A 25,777-nucleotide genomic window follows, 5' to 3' on the forward strand; every position below is an offset into this window, starting at 1 on the left:
CAAGTTTCCTTGACTATGATTCCACTTGTCGCCTTAGTCGACCAATCATAATACGACTTATGTGATTACTATTTTTCTTATTTTATTTTATTTATTTATCTTTATATTAGTTTACAGATAATATAAATACTCCAAGGGATTATTATTTTCCCTTATGCCTTTGATATCTTTTTTTTTATCCTACGTTCCATTTAGTTTTCTCTCTAGCCCTAGTTTCTCATGGACAATTCCATGGATTCCTCCATGATTTTGTTCTTGAGTTTGTTACTTTAATTTATAGAGGTAATCTTATTTCTTCACTTTAATTATGTTCTTTTTTTTATTAGATTTAGTTTTTATTATTTATTTCATGTTTGAGTAGTTTAATTTCTAGGGTTTGGGAATCCATGTTTATATTATGAATCTTGATTAATATTATTGATATTTTGATGATTGATTTCTCTAATTGATAGTGTTTTATTGTTAATCTGCAACCTGATCAATTGTTTGAGTAATAATTGTTAATAAAAGTTTGAATCGAAAGATTTTACTTTTAGAGGCTTACCTACAATTAGCAATTCTGATTATATTAGCGACCGAACTACATAGGTTGAATTGAGAGCGTTAAGACCCGACCGCAGGCTTAGCAATTGCTCTAAATAATTGATTGATTTAACTATTATTGATATTTGATAGATTTAGAGATATGAATATGGTGAACCATAACCCTAGATCTTTTTATTTATTGTTTTATTCTTATTTTTAATTTAAACTATCTTTTTATCTGAATTTCGTGACATAGTTTAGTTTCACCAAATTTTTAGAAATTAGGTTAAATAGTCATCTCTCTGTGGATTCAACCCTACTTACCCTACTACATTGTTAGTTGGTTTTGTAAGGAATTTATTTTTAATAGGTGTACAACGACCTATCAGGGTTCAGAGGTTTTTGTAGGGTGTTCAGTGGTTCGTGGTTGGGGTTTAGAAGTTTTTGTAGGGTGTTCAGTGGTTTGTGGTTGGGGTTTAGAAGTTTTTGTAGGGGGTTCAGAGGTTTTGGTAGGGTGTTCAATGGTTTGTGCTTGGGGTTTAGAGGTTTTTGAAGGTGGTTAAAATGTTTTTGAAGGGTGTTCAGTGGTTTGTAATTGGGGTTTAGAAGTTTTTGTAGGGGGTTCAGAGGTTTTTGAGGTTGGTTCAGTGTTTTTTGGTGGCTTATGAGAAAATTCTAGGGGCTTATCAGAAGTTTATGGGGGCTTTTGTGTTGCTTCTGGTGTCTTATCAGAAGTTTCTGGAGGATGTTCAGAAGTTTCTTGAAGGTGTTCAGTAGTTGTCTATAAATAAATATTAAACAACAAAACAAAGAAATACACAACATCCAAATAAATTATTATTTCATACCAAAATACTTGATAAAATTTATACACAAATTATTGCTTCATATAGCACATATGTATATATATATATATATATATATATATATATATATATATATATATATATATATATATATATATATATATATATATATATATATGTATATATATTTTGTTGACATCAGCATAACCATATATAGCACATATATATGGACATAAAAGACAATGTATATGAACATCAAACAGGAAATATTTGAACAAAAATATGAAGATAATGGATATGGAACGAGTAACATTAAATTTGCTAATTTTATTGCACAATCCACCAAAATTGGTCAAAAAGCTCCAAAAAAAAAAATTAAAAAAAGAAAAAAATCAGCAAATCTCCATTTTTTTTAACAAAATACAAGAAGCTTTATATTAAAGTGGATAGAGAAAGTAGAGTTTTCCCCATTGTTGAAAATTTTAAAACTTCTAGTAATTTAAAGGTAAAAAAGGGAAAATCAAAACTGTCAATGAGGGAAACAAAAAATAATCTTCCAAAAAAAAAAAGAAAAAAAAAAGAGGAGATATTAAAATCAAAAATGGTTGTTGAAAGTTTTAATTTAGATTTTCAAAGAAAAAAGAGAATATCAAAATTCAATGGTGAAACAAATAAAAAATGGTGGGGCTTCTTTTTATTGGGCGAGTGCTTCTTTCTGTTGGGCACAGGTTCGTCTAGGCTGGGCGACGGATTGGGCCTGGTGCACCTATTTCTAGGTGCACCATGGTGCATGTAATACTAATTGTCGGCCATATGGGATGAGTAATTTTAGCTTGATTTAGACTCTAATTTTACATGTGATGTATAAATAGAGGCCTTGCCTACGGTTTGCATATAACACTTAAGCAGTACGTCAATTGAGAATTGATATGCAAGCAACCAAACCCTAAAGCCTAACGCACTCACTCTCTCCTCTCCTCACGTTGGTAAACGTCGATGACGCGTGTGGTGCACAGTGGTGGTCGTGGTTGTTCGTGACCCAGTTTTCTCCTCCCCTTTCGTAGAAGGTGGTTAGAAGTTTTCATGTCCGACTATCTAGTAGTAGTGAAGGTTCAATCCTTGCCCGTGGACTATGTAGAGGAGCAACACTTGGGGCTCTTATTCTCTCTTCATTGCAGTCAATCATTCGTGGAAAATCACGCGTTAAAGGTATGAATTATGTGATTCTTTATATGTTATGCTTGTAAATCCTGTTTAAGTGCGAACGAATATGATTCGTGAAATTCCGCAATATGGTACCTAAATCCTTACACTCCTTTCTTTCTTTCTTTAGACCGCGCTAAGCCTTTAGGTTCTTTAAGTATCGATCTATAACATGGTAGGTTAGGAATCACAAATGCAATAGAATTCAACAATTTTATAACATTCACATAATCACATATTTATAAACCAAAAAAAAAAAAAAAAAAAAAAAAAAAAAAAAAAAAAAAAAAAAAAAAAAAACCCTTCAAGAATCACAACTGCAATGAAGAAGATGACAAATTGGAGAATATTCGAAGTAGAAGGATAAAGAAGTTTAAAGATTGAAGGAAGTGAGGTAAGAAAGAAATAAATTAGGAGAGAGAAAATTTCAAATTGAGAAGAAAACAGAGGAGAGAGAAAGTTAGGATATAAAAAAGGGAAAAAAAAAACATATGTTTATTTTTTATTTACCATATGTTCATATATGTTTATATTTTAATTACTATATGTTCATATATTTAGCTGCACAAGTGTGTAGTTAAGAATTTGCGGCCTCCAAATACAACAATACTACATAGCATAGTTTACAATAAAAAATAAAAAATTGTTAACATTGTACTTTACTACTTTATTTTACATAATAAATTTAATATAAAAAAGTATAAAAGTAAACAGTTTTATTTTTTAAATATATAGATGTGGGTATGGGATGAGGGTGGGGTGGGTAAGAAGTGAGAAGGGTCGGGCGGGGCGAGTACAACCTAGTATCCATCCCCGTCCCATCACCCATGGTGGGTATGGTTTTTATCCCCATCTCCGCCCTACCACCAACCAAACCGGGATCTATTCCCGTCCCATTGGGGCGGATCTATTACTTGACCAGCCCCATTGACATCCCTACATGAAAATGCACAACTTTGACCATTAATATTTGCAATTATATACTATTAAGAAGTCTAAATAATTAATTTAATAAATATACATAAAAACTAGTATAAAAATATTTTTCATAACATCATATGTTATTTTATATATTGGTAAAAAGTATGATCCGAAATTCCGAATAAGCACATGAATATAAAACTCTAGCCAAAGATCAAAGCAAAAGTTGAAAAGTCATGGGTATGGCAATGGCACATGAAAAAAAGGTACGCTTTTCTCTCTCTAGCTTTCTCTCTCTCTTTCAGGGGCCATCAAGGAACTCTCATCTTTCTTAGGCAAGATGGCCTTGGGAACTCTTGTTTGAGTTAAGTTAGCTATTCTCCTCAAATTGTTTTTCTTTTTTCAGGTTTCAGTCTTGATAGGTTCTTCCTTTGTCCTGTCTTGTTTCTTTCCTTTCTTTTCAAGTTTTCTTTCTTTAGATTTAATTAAAGGAGTTTCCACCAGTTGAGGTCACTCAACAAAAACATGACTCTGACATGTTGGATGGTGATGGTTTAGCTCAAAATGAACAAGTTGGTAATCAAGTTGATCAAGCTTGTAATCAAGTTGATCCTTCTCTAACAAATGACAACATAGAAGTTGACACTCCTATGTTAGATACTGCTGTTGTTCCTCAGAATCGAAATTCTGTTGAAGCTCTAAACTCTCCAAAAGCTCAAAAGCTTTCGTTCAGGGAAGCTGTTAAGTCTTCATCACAATGGTTTTCTTAAGCAAGGAAGATTGTTATAACATCAACTGAATGGGATAAGGATGAGTATTTTACTCCACTAGTCTCAGCAAAGGCCATCTCCTTTGGCAAAGAAACTCTTCATAAGCTTCGGCATCCTTGGAGACTAACTCTTATGGGGAAGTGTTTGGGCATTTCGGTTAGACCTTCGTTCATAACTCAAAGAGTAAGAGCAATGTGGAGACCTAATGGATCTCTTGAGGTTATTGATCTTGGCAAGGATGTTAATCTCTTCTGCTTCTCTATTGAGGATGATTATGAAAGGGCCCTCTTAGGAGGACCATGGTTTGTCCTTGATCATTACCTAATGATCACAAAAGGGAAGCCAAATTTTAAGCCATCTATGAACCCTTTTGATAAGATGACAGTTTGGATTCAATTTCCAGAATTACCGGTTGAATATTACGACAAAGAAGCTCTATTTGATATAGCTAAACTTGCTGGAAATCCTATAAGAGTTGATTATGCTACGGATCACCTCACAAGGGCAAGGTATGCTAGAGTTTGTCTTGAAATTGATCTCACAAGTCCTTTGGTTCCAAATGTTTGGGTTGGCAATAGTTGGCAAATAATTGAGTATGAAAATATCCAATGTCTTTGTTTTTTGTGTGGAAAAATAGGACACACAAAAGATAAATGCACACAAAAAAAGGTTGACTCTAACCTTAGTATCTCAACTACTACAACTGTCTCAAAAGAGGAGCTGCCTAACTCATCCTCAACTTCTTCATCCCATGATTCAAGGGTCTTGGTTCCCCTTCAAAATCCTAATTATGGCCCTTGGACAATGGTTTCAAACAAAAGGAAAACTAGCCCACCTAAACCAACTAAGAAAAATACCCCCTCTTTTTCCCTTAAACCAAGTATAAGCCCAAATATGAAAATCCAATCAAAGCCCAAACCCATTTCTGCCAAACAATCCAGTAAGGTTGCTACTCACTCCATTCCTCTATCTCCAGCTCAACCTTCTACTTCTAATACTTTTGCTTTATTGGATAATTTAAAGGATCCCACTTCTAATGATTTAAATAATAAAATAATCAATATCAATGATGAGATGCACATTGGAAATCAAAAATCATATCCCACAAAACCCTCTTCTTTAGCTTCACACGCTTCCTCTCCCCCCCTCCATTAGCCTAAGCTCAGAAAAAATTAGCCATCTGGCAGCCATGGAGTCGACAACAACAACGGCAATTGAAGCTTCTCCTACCAATTCCTGCCTTTAAAATTCCTCTTCTTAGAATTTATTCACCAAGGAAAACCTAAACACTGAAACCCAATCCTTGAATTTGCCTTCCAATGGAGGAGAACAAAGGAAAATTAACCCCAATTCGCCCTCCTTGCCGGTCGGCAAGGTTCACCAAAAGAACCACTCCTCCGCCATGGAGGCCTCCAACCACCAATCTATCTCTATCCTCCAACCAGTCCCACCCTCTCCAGGGAACCTCGATCACAACCGCTCAACCTCTCTCCATGCGCCACCCCTTCACCCCCTTCCCCCACCCTCCGTCTCCACCACCTCACTTCCCATTCAATCCTTCACTAACTCCAACAATGACACCATCTCAGATCCGAAGCCTGGTTCAACCCCCTCCGATGTCAGCTCCACTTTCGGCACGTCCTCTTTTGACTCCACTATCGGCACCTCTCTTATGGTCGTCGATAGAAACCCCTCCGACACCGGAGAAGATTTCCTTGATGTACAACACACTCCTCCAAATTACCAAAATAATGAACAACCACCAATCCCCACCATCACCCGTGAATACCCAGCCAACCAATCCCCCTCCACCACCTCAACCAACTCTACGCCCTTGGTACCAACAGCAAGTACTATGGTCGAATTACCAGCCCCACCAATTGGTCCTTCCTCCTTTAAATCCTCAGGTAATCCATCTCTCTTCGAAAAACAGCGAGGGAGACCTCGAAAACCCAGATCACCATATGAAAATCTTCAACATCACCAAAGGGGTGGTGGGATTACAAGTCAAAGTCAACTTTTGGGAGACAACGAACACAATCAGGGAGTTGGATTCGATGGTCATCCCATTGAAGATGCATGACATAGTGATGATGGATCGAACATCATCTTGGAAGGAGTGGGACAAATTTGATCCTCTTTTCCCAAATGGTAATCCAGTACCATCTTTTCCAAATCTTAATAAGAATATTGTCTTATGGAATGTTAGAGGAGCTACTAGGAATGAATTTATCCCATATGCATGGGAAGTTATCACTTCCCATAATCCTAGCATTTTCATTATTCTTGAAACTAAGAGTGATGGGACTCGTGCTTGTGAAGTTGCTAAATTACTAGGCTTTAATGCTTTTGAATTTGTTAAACCAAATGGCTTGCGTGGGGGTATTTGGATGATGTACAAGAGCACTATTGAGCTAATTGATTATCAGCAGGGGCATACTAGAAATTACTTTCATGCTCTTTTTAAATTCTCACCTGATAGTAAGGAAGTCTTACTCACTGCTGTCTATGCCCCTTCCACCGCTTCTAAGAGGCACAAATTATGGAATGATCTAAGGTCTTTCCTTCCTCCAGATGACACTCCTTGGCTCTTTCTTGGTGACTTGAATGAAGTCACAAAACCCTCAGAAAAGTCAGGTGGCCTTCGGTTAGGCAATCACAATGTGCAGACTTGAACTGTTTGGAAGATGCTGCTTGTTTAGTTGATTTAGGTTTTTCCGAGAACCCTTTTACCTGGCATAATGCTAGAGAAGGCTTATACTTGATTCAAGAAAGGTTGGACAGGGCTCTGGGAAATCCTAGCTGGCTGAACACCTATCCAAACACAAAGGTATTACATCTTGCTCGTACTCATTCTGATCATAACCCTATTCTCATTTCTTTATTTGATAAACATAAAGGTGGACCCTTTCCCTTTTAGATGTAAAGCTGCATGGTTAGAACATCCTGATTTTAACACTTTTTTCATTAATAATTGGGATATTCATAATTTTGACTTCATGAAAGGAAGAGAAGAATTCTTATTAAATATTAAGCATTGGAATTATGATGTTTTTGGTAATATTACTAATAATAAAAAGAGATTAGTTGCTAGAATCAATGGTATACAAACTGCTCTTTCCAATCATTATTCTGCCTTTCTTGTTTCTTTAGAAAAAGACCTACTTTTTGAGCTTAATCATATTTACAAAATAGAAAGAATTATATGGGCTCAAAAAGCAGGTTTGGATTGGAGAAAAAATGCAGATTGCAACACAAAGTACTTCCATCTTTTAGCTAATATTAAAAACACAAGGAACAAGATTTAACCCTTCAAGACAATTCTGGAAATTGGATCAATGATTTAGTTTTGCTTCAACAAATGGCTAGAGATTACTATGTCAATGTTTTTAAAAGTGTTCCTACTGATCATGTGCTCCTTCAAAATTATTCATTTCCAAAAACAGTAGAGAGTTATGTTTTAAACAGTTTTGAGCTTCTGCCTTCTTTAAATGAAATCAAAAATGCTCTTTTTCACAAGGATCCTATTAAATCCCCTGGACTTGATGGCATACAACCTATTTTTTATCAAAAAAACTAGGGAAAACTTAGTAATTCCATAAATTACCAACTTTGTGGGAGATTGTTTTTCAAAAGGATCTATCCCTAGTGCTATTAATAACTCTTATATTTCTTTAATCCCTAAGTGTGACAACCCTACTACTATGAAAGATTTTAGACCTATTGGCCTTTGTAATACTATCTACAAAATTATTACTAAGTGTATCTCTAATAGGATAAAACCCATTATGGACAACCTTATTAGTCCTTTTCAATCTAGCTTTATCCCTGATAGATCCATAGAAGAAAATATCATCATTATTAAAGAAGTTGCCCATCATTTTAATAAGGCTTCTAAAAAAGATAACTTAATGGCTTTAAAGGTTAATTTTTCCAAGGCTTTTGATAGTCTTGAATGGAGTTTCATTAAGGACACTCTTCAAAGTATCAACCTCCCAAAAAATATGATTGACCTAATCTTAAGTTGCATATACTCTCCCTCCATTTCCCTTTTGTGGAATGGTGAAATTACCAACTCTTTTACTCCTCAAAGAGGTATTCATCAAGGAGATCCTCTTTCTCCTTACATTTTTGTTCTTTGCTTAGATCGCCTTTCTTGTATGATTCAAAACAAAGTTAATGAAGGAGCTTGGAAACCTATTAAATTTGCTAAGGACATTAATATTTCTAACTTGTTTTATGCTGATGATGTGTTCCTTTTAGGAAAAGCAACTTCTTCAAATATAAATGTAATTATGGAAGTCCTTGAACATTTTAAACGTATCTCTGGCCTCTCCATTAATATACAAAAATCTTTTGCCATCTTTCCTAGAAAAATGAACTATAATGTGACAAAATCAATTTGTGATATATGTAACATTGCCAACACTACTAATTTTGGTAAGTATCTAGGCATCATCATCACTCATAAACGGTTAAGACATCTTGACTATTTTCCTCTTCTGAGTAAAACATGGTCTAAAATCAAGGGTTGGCAAGCTAAACTTTTGAATTTGGCAGGTAGATGCACTCTTATTAAGTCTGTTTTAAACTCCTATCCTGTCTATGCAATGCAAACTAATATTCTTCCTTCTACTGTTTTGAATGATCTTCAAAAAAGTTGCAAACAATTCCTTTGGAACCGTGTTAATAGGTCTAAATATATTCCTAGAACTAATTGAAAAGTTGTTTGTGATCCTATGGCTAAGGGTGGTTTAGGGATAAGAGATTTAAAAAGATAGAGTCTCTCTTTTATGGCTAAATTGGGGTGGAAGATTTTAACTCAACCAACAAAACTTTGGGTCCAAATTTTAACCAAAAGGTATCTAAAATATAGTAACTTTATAGATTATAACCAAAGAATCACTGATTCTATCATCTAGAAGGATATACTTGCTGGCAGAAACATTCTCAAAGCTGGAATTATCATTAATATTGGTAATGGAGAGGATACCTCCCTCTGGTATCATCACTAGATTGGGGAGTGCCCCCTCTACCTTATTCCCAATATTAATATCCCTGACTCTAAGGGTCATTGGAGGGTGTCTAACATTATTAGAAATAACTCTTGGTTTTTAGATGATGTTAAACACATAATTCCTAATTCCATCTGTGCTCTAATCTATGCCTATCCCCTTGCTAAACTTGTTGATGTTCAAGATAGATTAAGATGGTTTAAGGATAAAAGTGGTACCTTTACTATTAAATCTGCTTACAACAGCACCCTCCCTATTTGCAACCTTAATACTACTTTCTTGTCTAATTTTTCTTGGAAGAACATGTGGAAAATCAAAGTTCCTTACAAATATAAGATGCTATTGTGGAACTTTGTTAGGGATATCCTTCCAACTGGCTATACTCTAAAGAAGAAAATTATCAGTTTTGACCCCATTTGCATTAGATGTGAAGCTCCAATTAAGGACTCTGTCCATATCTTTAGGGATTGTCCTAACACAACTTCTTTTTGGTCCTTGATATTTCAAAAATTTCCTACTGCTATCTCCTTTTACAATTCTAATTTTCAAGATTGGCGTGCTTTTAATTTCTCTCGAAATTCTTCTTGGAAAACCATTTTCTCTATTGCTATTTGGCATTTATGGAAAACTAGAAATATGGCTATCTTTGATCAAAAAATGTTATTCATCAAATCCACTTTTAACAAATTCCTAGTTGATTATCACTACCGTCTGAAATTAAAACAGGGCCACCCAGATATTGCTTCTTCCTCAAGCTCTGCTGCTATGAGAACTTGGGCTCCACCTCAACAAGGCTGCTTCAAACTTAACACTGATGGATCATGGATGAATTTAGATAATGCAGGGGGAGGTGGTGTGATCAGGTGTGACAAGGGAATATCACAGGAAGGGTTTGCTTTGAACTTCAATGCCATAACTTCTGCTTCTGCTGAACTTATAGCTATTAGGGAAGGCTTACTTATGGCTTGGAAAAGGAATATTACTCATCTTGATCTGGAAACTGATGCGGATGCTCTGACCAAAATGATGAAAAACCCAGATAAACACAAGGACACTGATCTGGGAAACATCATAAGAGATGTAGCCTCTCTTCTCCAAAGGACATGGACTGTCAATATTCTTCATGCTCTGAGGACAGTTAACGTTGTGGCTGACAAGCTGGCTATGATTGGAAGAACTAGAGTAAAGAAGGGGGAGAAGGAAACTTACTTCTATCCTCCTGCTGATGTGTTTGAAACCTATGCTACAGAGATCCCTGACTATCATCTAACTAATTAGCTATGTCTTGCTATTTGATCCTAGTTCACCTTTTGCTCAAATTATGAATGTTAGGAAGTCTATAGTTATAATCCAGTCTAACTACTATCTTAATGTTTTATATGCTTTTGTAAACGTTATTAGGGATAAGGTTTGGGTTGCTACTCATGCACCTACTTATTCTGGTTTTGCTCAAGTGACTAAGATCACTTTGATATAGTATAGTATTTCTATTTTGCATAAAAAAAAACATGAAAATTAAGTGGAAAGCTAAACGTCGCCCTCATATATCTAACTAACGCCCGCAAAATAAACTAAAATTACAAATTTACCCTTTTATAATAAAAAAAATTACCCCCTCTTCATACTATCCACCACTACCACCTCTTCATACTAACCACCACTACCACCACCACCACCTCCTCCTCCTCCTCCTCTTTTAACCACCAACTCCTTACCTCCGGTTTCACGATCTACACAGCCGCGGTAATGACGAGTAATTAAGGACAAGCGGTCGCTGGCGGAGAAAATGTATTTTTTTTATTTTCTGAATTCGCGGCAAACGCCTAGATTTTTCGCACGTCCTAGGCTCAAACGCCTAGTTCATGCGAACAACCGTATGGTTGTGTGAAAAATCTAGGCGTTTGAGGTGAAACGCCTAGTTTTTTAGAATACCCTAGGCTGAAACGCCTAGTTTTGTAGAATACCCTAGGCTGAAACGCCTAGTTTTTTCGAATAGCCTAGGATGTTTCGAAAAACTAGGCGTTTCAGCCTAGGATAATCGAAAATTCTAGGCGTTTCTTGGGTTTCGAATTTTTTTAAAAAAATTATCGCGACGTACCGATTCCGTACGGTTTGACGAGCCTTTGGCGAGTGTCTAATGTTGTGTTTCTGGTATTTCGTCGTTGTCCATAAGATCTAACGAATTTGATTTTGCAAAATTTAAAAAATTTGTTTGATTTTGAAACTCACGGTGGTTGGGGTGGTTGTTCGATGAGCGTTAGTGGCCGTTGACCAATAGAGAGAATGGTAAAAAGTTTTGTGTGCAGTAAAAGTGTGAAATTGAGGTAAAATTAATTATTTTTACAATCGTTATTATAAGGATAAATACGTAATTTTATTTTATTTTGCGGGCATTAGTTAGATATTTGAGGGCGATATTTAACAACCCCTAAAAAAAGGTACAAAAACTAATACTTCCTCTGTTTTTTAATAGTTGCAACACACCTTTTATCACGCTTTTCAAGGAGGTGATTAGGTTAGGTAAACGAATTAATTATGCTATGAAATTTTAACCGTAGCAACTTATCCATTTCTTCTTATCAGTGGTAAAAATTTGTGATTTAATTTATCCGTTTACCAAGTCTAATCAATTAACATATACTAAAAGCGAATCTAAAATGACATTTGTCACAATGTCATTAAAATTTTTCCCGCCCAATTTTACTTTCTATTTTTATGCAGATTATATATTGAAAGAAATCATTTTGTAATAATTTAAAATATCTTTCTTCCAATTAAAATTCTTAACAATAATAATTCTCCATATAAACCTAACTGATATATTTTTACATACATGTAGTCTTTTATATTAGGTATTATTTTTATAAAAATAATGAGGTGAGCATTATTAAACAATATTGCTATACATTATTTTAGTTTTTGATAATACTATTAACTTTTTTTCATCCAATTTTTTACTTTTGCAATAATGTTTAACTCAATTAAAAATAAAATCATTTTGTTAAGACATATATAATACACACTTTATTTTCTACTCTTAAAAGTTGTAAGGTACTATATAACCTTAGATTTTTTTAAAAAAAAAAATAATAATGAATAAAGCCTCTTTTTTTCTAAGTGTCACTAGCTAATCTAAGACATTGATATAGTTAGGTATAAAAGTTAAAGTCATATCTATTTTTGAATTAATATTATGAGTATAATTTATTTTATAAAAATATACAATAACCTTTTCCTAAAAGTTAATAACAACCGTGCATTGCACGGGACTTAAACTAGTATCTCCCTTAAAATGCGTGCCAAAGAGGTGTGTTGCAAGTAAATAAAAACGGATGAAGTATATAAGTAACGAATAAAAGGAAAGAAAAGAGAACTCTCTTGTACTAGACAAAAGCCCATGAAAATGGGCCTTAATCAACCTATCAGTCCATCACTCTGCATTCATCACTTCTTTTCTCTCTCCTGCCTCATGCTCTCGCTCTTTCTCTCTCTTCAAGTTTTTCAACATTATTCTATCGTACGACTCGCAACGGAGTTTAAATTCGAAAAATTACACCATTTTTACTTCCAATCCACTCTTCAAACTCTGTTATTTTTAGGGTTTGGGTTTTCCAAATGGACCCAGTTGCTTCGATTGTCGATAATTTAAAATCATTTGCAAAATCCGGCCAAGATTTTATCTCCGGCATTACTCGCCGCCGGCTGAAAAAGTCCCATCAAAACCCGGTACTTTTTTCTCAATTCAGTTTATTATATACGAATTTACAAATTTGTTTTGTAATTTTTTCTTTGATTGTGTCAAATTTGATCTTAATTGCTTGAATTGTTCTTGTTTCGGCCAATTTTACGCGGGCATCATCATCCGAGCTAGTCGACGTATATATTTTTGTTCATTAATAGGCCTTATTAATTTCTCCAATTTGATGCTGCAATGTTGTTAAATGCTGAATTTGATCTTGTTTCCTGCTTTATGGACTATGGTATGCGAATTTACAAATGTCTTTAGTTATTTTTGCTTTGACTGTGTCAATTTCGATCTTAATTGCTTGAATTGCTCTTGTTTTGGCCGATTTTACGCGGACATTATCATTGGTCCACGTTTATATTCTTTATTGGCTATGTTGTTGGTTGGGTGCACAATTTTGAGACATTCCTTGTTGAAAGAGGTAAGTATTTGAGTATGGTAGCTTTCCTGTTGTTTGTAAGGATTTTTTTTTTTTCTTTTCTTTCCGTGGTATCGAAGTTTCGTGCTTATGTTAAAATTTGAATATGATCATTTAGGCCCTTGTCTAAGGGATTTGGGATGTCAATTAGCCTTTCAACGAAGTAGCTGTATGTTTTTAAGCTTTGAACATAATCATTTAGACCCTTGTATTGTCCGTGGGTCGATGTGAGTGATTGGCTCTTTGTTTCAATAGATGAGTACAAACCATCTACCAAGCGACAACTATTGCAAATGCTTTAGCATAAATTGACTGTTATTTGCCACTCATCATAGTCATCAAAGTACCTACTAGCATGATAATATATAATACAAACACTATGTATGTACAGCATTTTGTTCACTAATTAAGACAATCTTCATAAGGGTTTGTATTAAGACTTGTGTCAGGGAAAAACAAGCTGCCACTTTTACAAAAAAAAATGCAGGATTAGATGTTGAAGTGTAAAAAATGAAATGAATTGTTGTCAAAAAAGTTGTCTTCCCATTGAATGATTATATTGATTTGGGCTATGTGACTTTTTGCCAACCATTGCCTAGTGTGGCGTCTATAAAGGCTGAATGGCTTTAGATGTCATGGCGTGGGAATTGATGTTTGACAGATTTGTTGCTTTCATAGGTAACAAGCCGTCTGATGGGGCTTTACAACTCTTGCCATGATATAATTTTCAGATTGAAATCTTGAAGCGTTTGCAGCGAGAAGCATTTTCTGACTTGATGAAACTTAGAGACAGACAGGACAAAGTGGAAAGAATGCTTACTTTCTCTAGGACTTCAAAGGGGAGTCCATTTCAAGACTATGGGACCAATGTGAGGGGCGAAATTGATGTGATGGGAACTTTGTTCTTAGCAGATTATCTCGACCAGGAGAATGTTGATGCAATCAAAAGGGCTGGAGTTAAAACAGGAATAAAAGCGAAAATCTCCTTCGAGACCAAAGTCCGCAAGAATGATATTCTTGAGGCTCAGTTCGTTTCTTGTCAGACCAATCATACAGGTTCTAGCAATGCTCTAGAAGGTGCTCTTTCCCTTGCTAAAGTAAGCTACACAGCGAATATATCTGACTGGTGTTCAATGGTCGCAATTCCTATGGGGGCTAGATGTAGAGACTTGTCAGCTTCAACGGATTTTTCTTCATATCAGGTATATGCAATAACTTTTCTATGCAGAGAAAATTGCTGGACGCTCTTTTCTAATGTAATTTTAATTTGTACTTCTTTATTCATTTTAGCTTCTTTTATTTGACAGGAGAAAGGCCTTACTGATTACTCATCTTTTGGACCACCTCTGCTGCATCAAGATCATGGATGTGCAATTAGTGTCACTGTAAAAAAATCAAATGTTGTTGCTTCTTTAGCTCAGTTAGCTGTTGATCTACCAGGTTCATTTGGCCATTGCTTCAGCACCTTTGGTCAGATCGTCTGTCAGCTCCCAAGGAGTGCAAAGCTCTCCCTCTTTGGCCTTCACCAGGTGCCAAAACCAAGACAACAGGCCAGTGCTGGAGCCTTGGCAATACCACTTGGCATATTGCGACGCCAGCAGCATTCTGAGGAGCCAATATCAGTCTCACTCCCAGTTGCAGGAGACTCAGTTGCCATGATGCTTGAATCTGAACTTGATGAAAGCACCAGAGTTCGAGGGTGGTTACAAATGAAGAACGATAATCCCAATCATCTTCAGTGGTCAGTTAGCATGTCTGATTTTCCAGAAGATGAGATTGGATGGGGCCTAAGTTTGGGCGGGACAATCCAAGGTCCAAAAAGGTGGGACCACTTTCAGGTTGAAGCGTTTCTGAAATTCAATTTGGGTAAGAGGTTGAGCTTGCAACCAGCTTTTGTTTACTTCATGGATGGGAATAAGCAAATTCCTGCCTTAATGTTAAATTCAACTTGGTCTATTTGATTTTTTGTACCATATCCTGTGATTGTGACATTTTCTGACCAAGTTTAACAGTCAGTTATTATCCTAATTTTCCATACCCAATTTTATTTGGATGCATCATCATAGTGTATCTCAAGAACTGTGAGTGAAGTTGGAAAAAGTTTGTGCTGGTCTTGTCTGATCCTCACTACTTCTGTCGATTAGATTCTGTGGATATTTTCCAAAGAAATTACCACATTCATTGCAATTTGGTGATAGAGGCAGTGATATTTTTCCACATTCATTGCAATTTGGTGATAGAGGCAGTGATATTGATCATATATTACTCACTCTAATCTTCGTTTTGTAACGCCTGCAGAATTTTCAAAGTGAAATTTTTACAGTTATTAAGTTATTAAGTTGTCTGGGAGATCTACTATGGAGGCAATCCATTTGATAAGACAAATGATGGAGTTTTATAGGGTAAAGAAGAAAGATCTTCATATGGTCTTTATTGATTTAGAGAAGGCATATGACAAGGTGCCAAGAGAGATACTTTGGTGGGCAATGTTGAAGAAAGGTATCCCACGAAGGTATGTAGACCTAGTTAAGGATATGTATCGGGATGTGTCAACAAATGTGAGGACATGCGGAGGGTTGACAAAAGATTTCCCTATTACAATCGGATTGCATCAAGGGTCTGCATTAAGCCCTTTTCTTTTTGCAACGGTTCTAGATGAATTAACTAGACCATTTCAAGATGAGGTTCCATGGTGTATGTTGTTCGCGGATGATATCGTTTTGGTGGATGAGACTAAGGACAGGGTTAATGTTAAGTTGGAGCAATGGAGGCAAAGGTTGGAATCTAGAGGGTTTAAGCTAAGTCGGAGTAAGACTGAATATTTGGTATGTCGTTTTGGCACTCAGAGGGGGACAAGCAATGAAGTGGTGAGTTTGGATGGAAAGGATTTGACCATGAGTGAATGTTTTAAGTATCTTGGGTCGATCATCCAGTAGAATGGTGACATTGATCAAGACGTAACCCACAGAATTAAGTCAGGGTGGCTTAAATGGAGAGCGGCCACGGGAGTGTTATGCGACCGCAGCATTCCCCTACAGTTGAAGGGAAAATTCTACAGGACTGCCATAAGACCAGTGTTGCTCTATGGTACAGAATGTTGGGCTTCTAAGAAAGAGCATATTAAAAAGATGGAGGTTACGGAAATGCGCATGTTAAGGTGGATGTGTGGAAACACTTTAAGAGATAGAATCAGAAATGAGGTTATTCGCAAGAAAGTAGGTGTGGCAGACATTGCAGATAAATTAAGGGAAAATCGTCTGCGTTGGTTTGGACATGTAAGACGGAGACCCGTGGGTGCACCGGTGCGAAGAGTGGAAGAGTGGGATCATGGAGGGATTAAACGAGGAAGAGGGAGACCAAAAATGACTTGGTTGGAAGGAGTGAGGAAGGATATGAAGTGCATGGATTTACGTGAGGATGAAGTTTTGGATCGTAAGGGATGGAGGAGAAAGATTTATGTTGATGACTACACGGAATAATCATATTTGGTTCATGTTAGCCGACCCCACTTTTGGGATTAAGGCTTTGATTGATTGATTAAGTTATTGCTCATAATGCTTAGGCAGAAAATTATGTAAAAAATTTAATTTTATGTTATGCTGAACCTAATGGTATAATTTTTACTCTGTATTGTTTTGTTGACACATTTAATGATACCAGTTATCAATTATGGCTATCAGTATTCAGTACTAATAACATTCGAGTGAGGTGAACTGCTATTGCCTGGCGTTGGAGCATTGGCTTCATTAGTTTTTTGATTAGTTTTTGTGCTGCTTTAGATACAGAAGCACTTGGATGTAGGACGATCCCCTTTGGCTCGTTGTTGCTTCTTTAGTGCTTTTTTTTTTTCTTCACAGGCTTTCCTTCTCAATTTTAGGTCTCCATAACGACCATGATGTTTCTCAACCTCAGGTCCTCGGCCCTCTCAAAGTTGTTTATTTCCATTGTTGTTTCCTCACAATTCGGAATCAAACGATTAAATTGTTTGATCATGGAGCTTAATCATCCTTTAGTAAGTACTTATAATTAATTTTATCAAAGACGGGTTTTACTTTTATCCTTTCATATCATTTGGTCTCAACTCTCAAGCTTAGGGCCTGTTTAGTTTAGCTTAGCTTAATTTCAGTTTAGTTCAATTCAGTTTAGCTCTAATCAATTTAGATTAGTTCAGTTCAACTCCTAATTTTCTTCCCTCATAAAATATTCATTTCAACTCTATTCAGTTCAGTTCAGCTCCAATCAGTTCAGTTCAGCTCATTTCAGTAAATGTGAACAAACCCTTAATTAATACTCCTAGTAATCACACCAGGTCAAACTGTCAAAGTAATGCAAAAGGAAATGTTTAACATGTAAATCAAGGAGATTAACTGAAGATTCTCATTTTTGCCCCGATTCTTCACGTTAATGAGATTCTTCACTTTAATCTCTTTGATTTTAATTATGTGATATCCTTAGTAAAAAAAAAAAAAAAAATTGTTCCGTGTACCCTTAAGGTTTTAAAAAATGCACCGTGTACCCCTGAAAACTTTCAAATGCACCGTGTACCCCTAAGGTTTATAAGAACGTGTACCAAATACCCCTAGATTCATATAACAAATGATAAATTTGTTAAATTGAGACCCCATATAGGCTATAAGCATCAAATTCTATTAAATTGTTACAATGTAAAGCTAGTATATAATGCTAAAGCATTTAATTATCAAATTTTGATGTAATTTATATTTTTAGGCGGTTTTACTCTATAAATATAAAGTACTATAAATGAGTCAGTATGTACGTGGGCATAATATTAGTTTGATAAGTCAATGATATGTGCATTTGTAAGACAATCAGAGTATGTGGTGCATTTTTTTACAAACCTCAAGGGTACATGGTGCATTTGGAAGTTTTCAAGGGTACACAGTGCATTTTTCAAAACCTCAGGGATACACGGAACAATTTTCCAAAAAAAAAAAAACATTTTGATGTTTTTGACTTTTCCTGGGTTGATGTAATTACACCAGGAAAAAAAAAAGCAGCTTGCAGAATATCATGCTTTTGCATCTCCATAGACTCCATTTGAGATGATTGTCCTTCTGTATTATTTAATCAACACCATGTGACGTTGCCTTGGATACATTCAGAGCATATTATAAGAAATCAATGTACTTCCTATATATTCCGAGAGCACAATCAGATCATATGCAGTATATACTTAGAGCAAGTTTAGCCTCAAGTGTTAAAATTTGGATGTGACATCATTTTTGGTGGTCCCCATTGAAAATGATGTTATCAAATTCTTGTTAAGAGTCACTAAGACTTGCACAAATTTATCACTTTAGCCCTAAGATTAAAATATATGAAATATTATATGTAAAAAAAATAAAAAATAATAATCATAATAATAATAAAAATGAAAGTGAGGTGGGTCCCAATCTCAAGTCTTAAGTTGAGTCTTGGAATTTCAAGACTCAATTTGAGACTTGCTTGAGATTTAAGAAGAAAAATGAAAAAAGTCTTAAATATAAGTTTTAAGACTCAAGATGATGATGTCACCCCAAATCTTAAGATTTGGAGCTAAACTTGCTCTTATATACTAAAATATCATACGAAGTTTATAGAAAAATAAAGGGAAAAGAAAGATAAGATGTCATACAAAGCATATAATTTGATACAATACAGCTCTTGCACTCTTAATATGGGATGAGGCTTAAAATACCAATTGCTGCAGCAAACATTCCTTCAGGTAGAATTGCTCATTCAAGGTTTAAAATACCAATTGATAGTGAAGCTTCTTTAGCATGTGATGTTCTAAAACAAGGTAGTTTAGCAGTGTTGTTAAAGGAAACTACACTTATAATATGGGATGAGGCTTCAATAGTTAAGAAACAAAACCTTGAGTCTTTGGATCTTTTGTTACAAGATATATTTGGGAATAAATTTACATTTGGAGGCAAGGTTATTGTATTTGAAGGTGATTTTAGACAGTTTTACCAGTGGTCCCTCAAAAAACTATGAAGGAAGCAGTTGAAGCAAGTATAGTTACTTCTTATCTGTGGCTTAAATTTATCAAATTTAGACTGACGGAAAACATTAGAGCAAGAGAAGATCCTGTCTATTCTGCTTTTTTGCTTGATTTGGGCAACAGTAAATTACAAGATACAGAAAATGCACTAATTGAGTTACCAAAGGACATTGTTCATTCCAGCAGCAATGTAACATAATTGGTCTCTACTATTACATTTAAAACGTTTCCAGAAGTTGCTCAGGGGCAGGTTGATAGTAAAGTGTTCACTGAAAAAGCAATTTTAACGCCCATGAATGATGATGTTGATTCTATTAATACGTTCATGATTGAGCAATTTCCTGGACAGGCTGTTAGATACAAGAGTTTCGATGCCATGTTGAGTGATACGTGCAATATCTATCCTATAGAATTCATCAACAAGTTATGTCCTGGTGGGATGAGCCCTCATGAACTTGTTTTGAAGGAAAATTGTCCTGTTATACTCTTGAGAAATCTGCTCCCTTCTTCAGGCTTATGCAATGGCACAAGGCTAATATGCAATAAGTTTTTCTCAAATGTAATCCAGTGTACGATAGCGGTTGGCCACTACAAAGGAGAAGAAGTATTTATACACAGAGTCAATTTAAGACCCTCTAATTCTGCCAATTATCCATTCCAGTTTGAAAGGAAACAGTTTCCTATCAAGTTAAGCTTTGCAATGACAATTAACAAGTCCCAAGGACAAACTCTAAATCAAGTATCAATTTATCTTCCACGTCCATGCTTTTCACATGGACAACTTTATGTTGCATTATCCCAAGCCAAGAAAGCAAGAGATGTCTGTGTTTTTACAAAAAAAACCTACAGTAAATGTTCTTCAACTACGGTTACCAATATAGTGTCCTATGAGCTTCTACACTTAGCAAGTATTCTTGAGAATGATACAGAATAATGCTCAGAATTAATGAAGCTGGTGAAGCTTACAGGAAATGTATACCGATAATTATTGTTACATCTACACAGGTAACTTCAGATTTTGCTTTATACATTCTTTTTAGATTAGTCCAGTTTTGTTGAACTTGTTTGCTTTCTCTTTTTAGAGAATTTAAGATATCAGTTCTCAATACTTATTATTATTATAATTTTGCCTTGCTTCTTGTTATTTTGTTTAGATGAAACTTATTATCAAGCTAAGCAATCCATACACTGTTGAATATAAAGTTTTTTGGATGGACAAGGTAAATATAGACATCACATATGAAGTATATATTACTGCCTTTGTTGCCTTATTGGCAATTACTATTAAGTACTTACCTTGATTTGACATAGTATGCCTTTGAAAATTAAACGCTACTGCATAAATATGAAAACTATGAAGTTCCTTAATGACAATGCTTGTTTTATTACTACATTTTCAGCATATGCATTATAACCACTTATTGTTAGGATCTCTGGAAGATGCCTGTCAATGTAATTTAAGAGGCTTCCTTGATTATTATTACTTATATACTTATCCTGTATAAAAGTATTGTACACTACTTTCAAATTCTATGATTGATATGAGAGTTGCATTTGGCACCATATATTAAAAAACAAAAATGCAGGGTAATTACATTATTCATTACACATTGCCTCATAAGGATCCTTAATCATTATGATCACAAGAGGCAATGCTTGCAAGTGAATGATTCTATCTATTTAGATTCAAGAAAAGCTTTTTTTTTAAAAAAAAAAATAAAACAAACAATAAAAAGTACAAGAAAATATGTAGTTTACATTTTTTTTGATACACTAAACAAATGACTAACTGGGATTATATTCTGCATGATCAGGTCTGAGATCATTACGAAGGCTAGACAGTCACAAATCTTCAAGGAGGTAGATATCAATAATCATTTGTCAATTCTCATTATATTACTTGCATGAGTCTATAGAAATCTATTTAAATTCTTGTTATCTACAGAATATCTGCAAATAAATGATCCAGTTGTTATACTTCACAAACTGATTTGATTTCATGAGCAATTAACATCCCTTATATCCGACTAATGTCAATTAAAATTTAACTATGTTTATTTCAGTTCTCCAACATCTTCTTGACAAAGGGAAATTCGAAAATCACATTTAACTTGGTAACAGACTTTTTGCAAAGGCTTTTTTTCCCTTAAATAATATACGTATTGACATATTAAAATTGTATCCTCTTGTATGTTAAATGGTTGAATTTTTTTTGTGTCAAGGTTGTAGCTAACTTTGAACGTGGACAGCTTCTCAAGCCTGATTATCTTGCTTCATCGGTATTGACTTCTAAACATGTCCTTTATTGATATGAATTTGCAGACAGTAAATTTATTCTGCTAATGAAAGGATTTTTGTTATGGCTGCAAATCAGATATATTCTTCCTTGGCAAGTAACAAAAAGACTTTGGATTTATAGTGAAACAATGTAAGTCACCCGTTCTTTCATTATAGTGTACCTGATATCATACAGGTTTCACAAATGCTTTAGTAAATATAGATGTTGCTATGATAACCATTTATAGAATATTTAAATCTTGTTTTGTTTAAAGGTTTACTTTTTTTCCCCCCACAAGTAGCATATTCAAATTTTAAGTTTACTGATCAGCAATAGAGGTTTTTGTGATTTTTTTATGCCCAAGTATTTGGGTTGTGTATGTTTGGATATATAAAATGGGCTGGGTAAAATGTAGCCCACATTAGAAGTTAGAACTCAGATTTCAAAAGGTAATTACATATGCTAAGTTAATACACTTTCCTTCATATTAAAAAAAGATGCAAGTACTGGTCAAACTCACTGTTCATAGTAACACTATTTTAAAAAATTAGTAAGCCAGCTAGCTGCTGTACTTTACCACACTTCAGCCACAAAAATTATTTACTTACTTCCTTATTGTATAAGTAAAAAGTAATTTCATGTACTTTGACTACAAAAATGTATTTGCTTTTTTAAATTAATGCAACAAATAACAAAATTTATACATTATTATAACACAAATTGCTTCTAGATGTACGAAGATGGTGTAAACAACAGTATCTTATTGTTTGGAACAGTAACCAGGTGAAAAAAAAAAATTTAGCCGCCTCTAAAACCTAGATTTCAGTTATAAATACCCAATCACCTTGTTTTTTTTTCTTCATCACTTAATTCTCTGTCATTCCATTCTCTTCCAAGGTATATTCTCCTTCTTTTCAGATCATTTAGTTTAGTTGCCTTACAAAAAAAATGATATATTTCTGTCACAGATTCATAGTTTACAACTACTAGGGAATAATATTAACTGTCTAATTTAATTGAATAATATTAACTGTCTAATTTAATTAACCACTATAGTAGACTATCACTTTTAGTATTATTCCATCTCCTTCACCTATTAACTTTTTAAATTGCAATTCCCTATTGTAGTTGTAACAAAATATGAATTACATTGCTTTTACATTATATGCACTTCACTGAGATTTACCTAGATTTTTTGCTTTTTTCAGTTGTACATGTTGTAGTTCTTATTAGAGACCTCTATTTGTTGTTATGTACACATGTTTCATGCAATTTCTTTTTCAACTGTATTATATATATATATATATATATATAATACTAGGATTTTTTCCTCAAAAAAACAAAAAATATAGCTTATATAATGATCACTACTAAGTTTGTATGGAAGCCCAAACTTTGCATGATATAGCTTATTTCTACATTATCTAGCCACTTTTTAAAGTCCATAAATACATTAATTTGTTCACCTTGTTTCAAAAATTCTTTAAGACAATGAATACACCTTCAAAAATGAAGCTTGAACCTATTTATTTTACATGAACTTAACACTCAAAGTAAAGACTACAAGGTTAAAGTGACTGTAGCTGAAAAGGGGAGAGCTCAACCTTCACCCAAAAAGCCTGGTGTTATTTTTCAGACAATCATCCCGGAAGATGAAAAGGTAGCTAATTTGTCATAAATTTACTTTACATTTGTTTTCTGTTAAAAGTTAATATGTTTATTGCTAATTATTTGGTTACCAACACTTAAATTAACTTAACAAGAAGCTTTGTAAGCTTTAAAAATTAATGGATCTACTATATTTTGCTATCACATCTACATTATATATTAATCTTTGCTTATATTCAAATACCATGTCCATTAAAGTGTGGTTCTCATTGCCTTACAAAGACAGCCTTACAATTTTTGAATAAGTTTGTGACTAACTTGTATTGTACATGTCTAAACAGAAAACAGAATGCGCTGTGCTCTTTTTGGAGATCAGATACATGCATATGAAGATGTTCTAAAACCAACTGGGCAATATGAATTATCAAAAGCTCCTATAACTGTTGTGGAAGATCAATACAAACTTAACCTTGAAGAAATTCCTCATCAAATGACTATTGGACAACAAACTATCATTCAGTGTTTAAATCCAGAAACTGGTCCAATTGAGCCTAGATATCAACCACTATCTACTACTCCAAGATCACCTGATCCAAATGGCAGATTTGGTAATGATTATGCTTTATTTCATTCCTTTTCACACAAACTTTTATGTTTCTGCCTACAGTTAGTTAGTTTATATTGTTATTAATGTCGTATAATTTCATTCTTTTTGTCTTTAAATAGATATTGTTGGTGTGGTCTTGTTTGTTGAAGATGCACCTCGCATGATATCTAACATCCGAGGTCGGGACAGTCCAGTGCGCGAAATATCTATTACTGACACAAGGTAACCCTGTACCTTTATACCTTTATTAGATATATTTACTTTTATTGCACCACCTAATTAGGGTAGCTAACAACATATAATGCATGATCAATCAGCCAAGGCCATGCTATGACCATTTCAGGATGGAATGATTTCACTGGAAAACCTTGTGATGCGATGAGTAATTGGGCTGAGAGATTCAATGTTGTCGGATTTACTGCACTGAAAACTCGGCATACAAGAGGTAAAATTGTTACATGTACTTTATTTATTTATTTATTTTTTGAGGAAATTTTGTATACTTGAGCAGTAGTAATGAAAATATATAATATAATCTGAAACAACTTTTCAACTAATTTGCAGGATTCACATTGAACACTACTATGTCTACTAGGATAATTATGAATCCTAAAGGAGAAAGAGCAGATATGCTTCGAGAATGGTAATTAATACATCTAACAACAAACAAATCATACATTAGTAAAGCATGTACTTAACTTATTTTATTTCAAATTGCAGGGTCAAATTATACCAACATGTCTTGCTTGATAGACAAGAAAAGATTCTGAATGTTAGATACCCAAGTACTGAGAAAAAAGTTATGACAATCGCTGAATTAAGAAGCAAAAAGGTTTATCCTTCATTCTATTAATTAAATCTGAAAACCAATTCCTGCTCACAGTTTAGTAGTTCTATATATGTTTTTATAAAAGGTTGTCTAATTGTAGGGAATATTTCAAGCATCCCACACTTGAGCCCCACTGTGATCATACACTTAAGCATGGTGGCGTCCAAAGGGAAGGGAGCTAGAGTAAAAGAGTCGCCAACAAGTTTTAGGAACTTGTAAACCGTTCACAGGGTGAAGGTTACACCCCTTAACGATCCAGGATATCGTTAACTTCATAGGTCTGGAACCATGACTGGAAGTTCGGGGATGAAGGTACAAATCCAACCTAAAAGAGATTGAACCTGCCCTAAAAATAGGCCTCTACTTTATTCTTCTCGTATTCATGTGCGCTTTCTGACTAGCATACAATCAATAGATTAACCCTAAACCTGTTTAATCTATGTTGGTTGAATATAATGCACAAGCAAACCTATTATTGGCGATCACTTGAATTCTAATCATATTAGCCTAAACAAGATTATTAATTATCTTATTAAGCGTGATTACAAGTACAAATTCCCTTTAAACATGCATAAAAGGCGTGATCAAGCAATAACAACAATATATATCAAGCAACATAATAATAACAATCATCATCATAATAATATTCTTAATCTCAATAAAGCATAATAATAATAGCAAGATCCTAGGCATGATACTAACAAGATTAATAACAAATCCTAGCATGTCACTAAACATTAAAGATCAAAGCTTTATTCCTAGTATGATACTAACATGATAGAAAGAAAGAATAGGAAGCATCATAGAAACATACATGATATTAGAAATTTTAATTATTATCCTAAACATGATACTAGGAAGCAATAAAACATCCTAACATGATACTAGGAATAATTAAAGCATGATTTCTATATCAAAATAATAACAATTTAAACTACTTACTTCGATGCCTCGTATCTCTTTCTAATAACAAAATACACGCGTTAGTAACTTCAAGGAAAATAATAAACCAAACAATTAAATTAAATAATTGAAATAGAGATTTGGG

At 34.4% G+C, this 25,777-nt stretch overlaps 2 protein-coding genes across 3 annotated transcripts; both read left to right on the plus strand.

Moving 5' to 3' along the window:
* The first annotated feature begins 12,683 nt into the window (after positions 1-12,683).
* LOC145592450 (uncharacterized) lies at positions 12,684-15,440 on the plus strand. Of its 2 annotated transcripts, none has more exons than XM_081648898.1 (3): positions 12,684-12,966; positions 14,135-14,605; positions 14,711-15,440. In XM_081648898.1, the coding sequence occupies exons 1-3, from the start codon at positions 12,856-12,858 to the stop codon at positions 15,362-15,364; spliced, it is 1,236 nt and encodes a 411-aa protein (XP_081505024.1). In that variant the 5' UTR covers positions 12,684-12,855; the 3' UTR covers positions 15,365-15,440. The 2 variants fall into 2 exon arrangements, with proteins under 2 accessions (XP_081505024.1, XP_081505025.1); XM_081648899.1 differs by having other exon boundaries at positions 12,837-12,966; positions 14,082-14,605.
* A 3,645-nt stretch (positions 15,441-19,085) lies between these two features.
* On the plus strand, positions 19,086-20,341 carry LOC145592218 (uncharacterized). The gene is made up of 2 exons (XM_081648677.1): positions 19,086-19,356; positions 19,641-20,341. The coding sequence occupies exons 1-2, from the start codon at positions 19,086-19,088 to the stop codon at positions 20,339-20,341; spliced, it is 972 nt and encodes a 323-aa protein (XP_081504803.1).
* The last annotated feature ends 5,436 nt before the right edge of the window (positions 20,342-25,777 follow it).

The sequence above is a fragment of the Chenopodium album genome, chromosome 18 (genome assembly GCF_948465745.1).
Source record: "Chenopodium album chromosome 18, dcCheAlbu1.1, whole genome shotgun sequence".
Lineage (NCBI taxonomy): Eukaryota > Viridiplantae > Streptophyta > Magnoliopsida > Caryophyllales > Amaranthaceae > Chenopodium > Chenopodium album.

Coding starts and splice junctions, on each gene's coding strand:
- LOC145592450 (XM_081648898.1), top strand. CDS start 12,856: ATGGACCCAGTTGCTTCGATTGTCGATAATTTAAAATCATTTGCAAAA. Junction 12,967..14,134: donor AAAAGTCCCATCAAAACCCG/GTACTTTTTTCT, acceptor TATAATTTTCAG/ATTGAAATCTTGAAGCGTTT. Junction 14,606..14,710: donor CGGATTTTTCTTCATATCAG/GTATATGCAATA, acceptor TTTATTTGACAG/GAGAAAGGCCTTACTGATTA.
- LOC145592218 (XM_081648677.1), top strand. CDS start 19,086: ATGAGGCTTAAAATACCAATTGCTGCAGCAAACATTCCTTCAGGTAGA. Junction 19,357..19,640: donor CAAGGTTATTGTATTTGAAG/GTGATTTTAGAC, acceptor AAACGTTTCCAG/AAGTTGCTCAGGGGCAGGTT.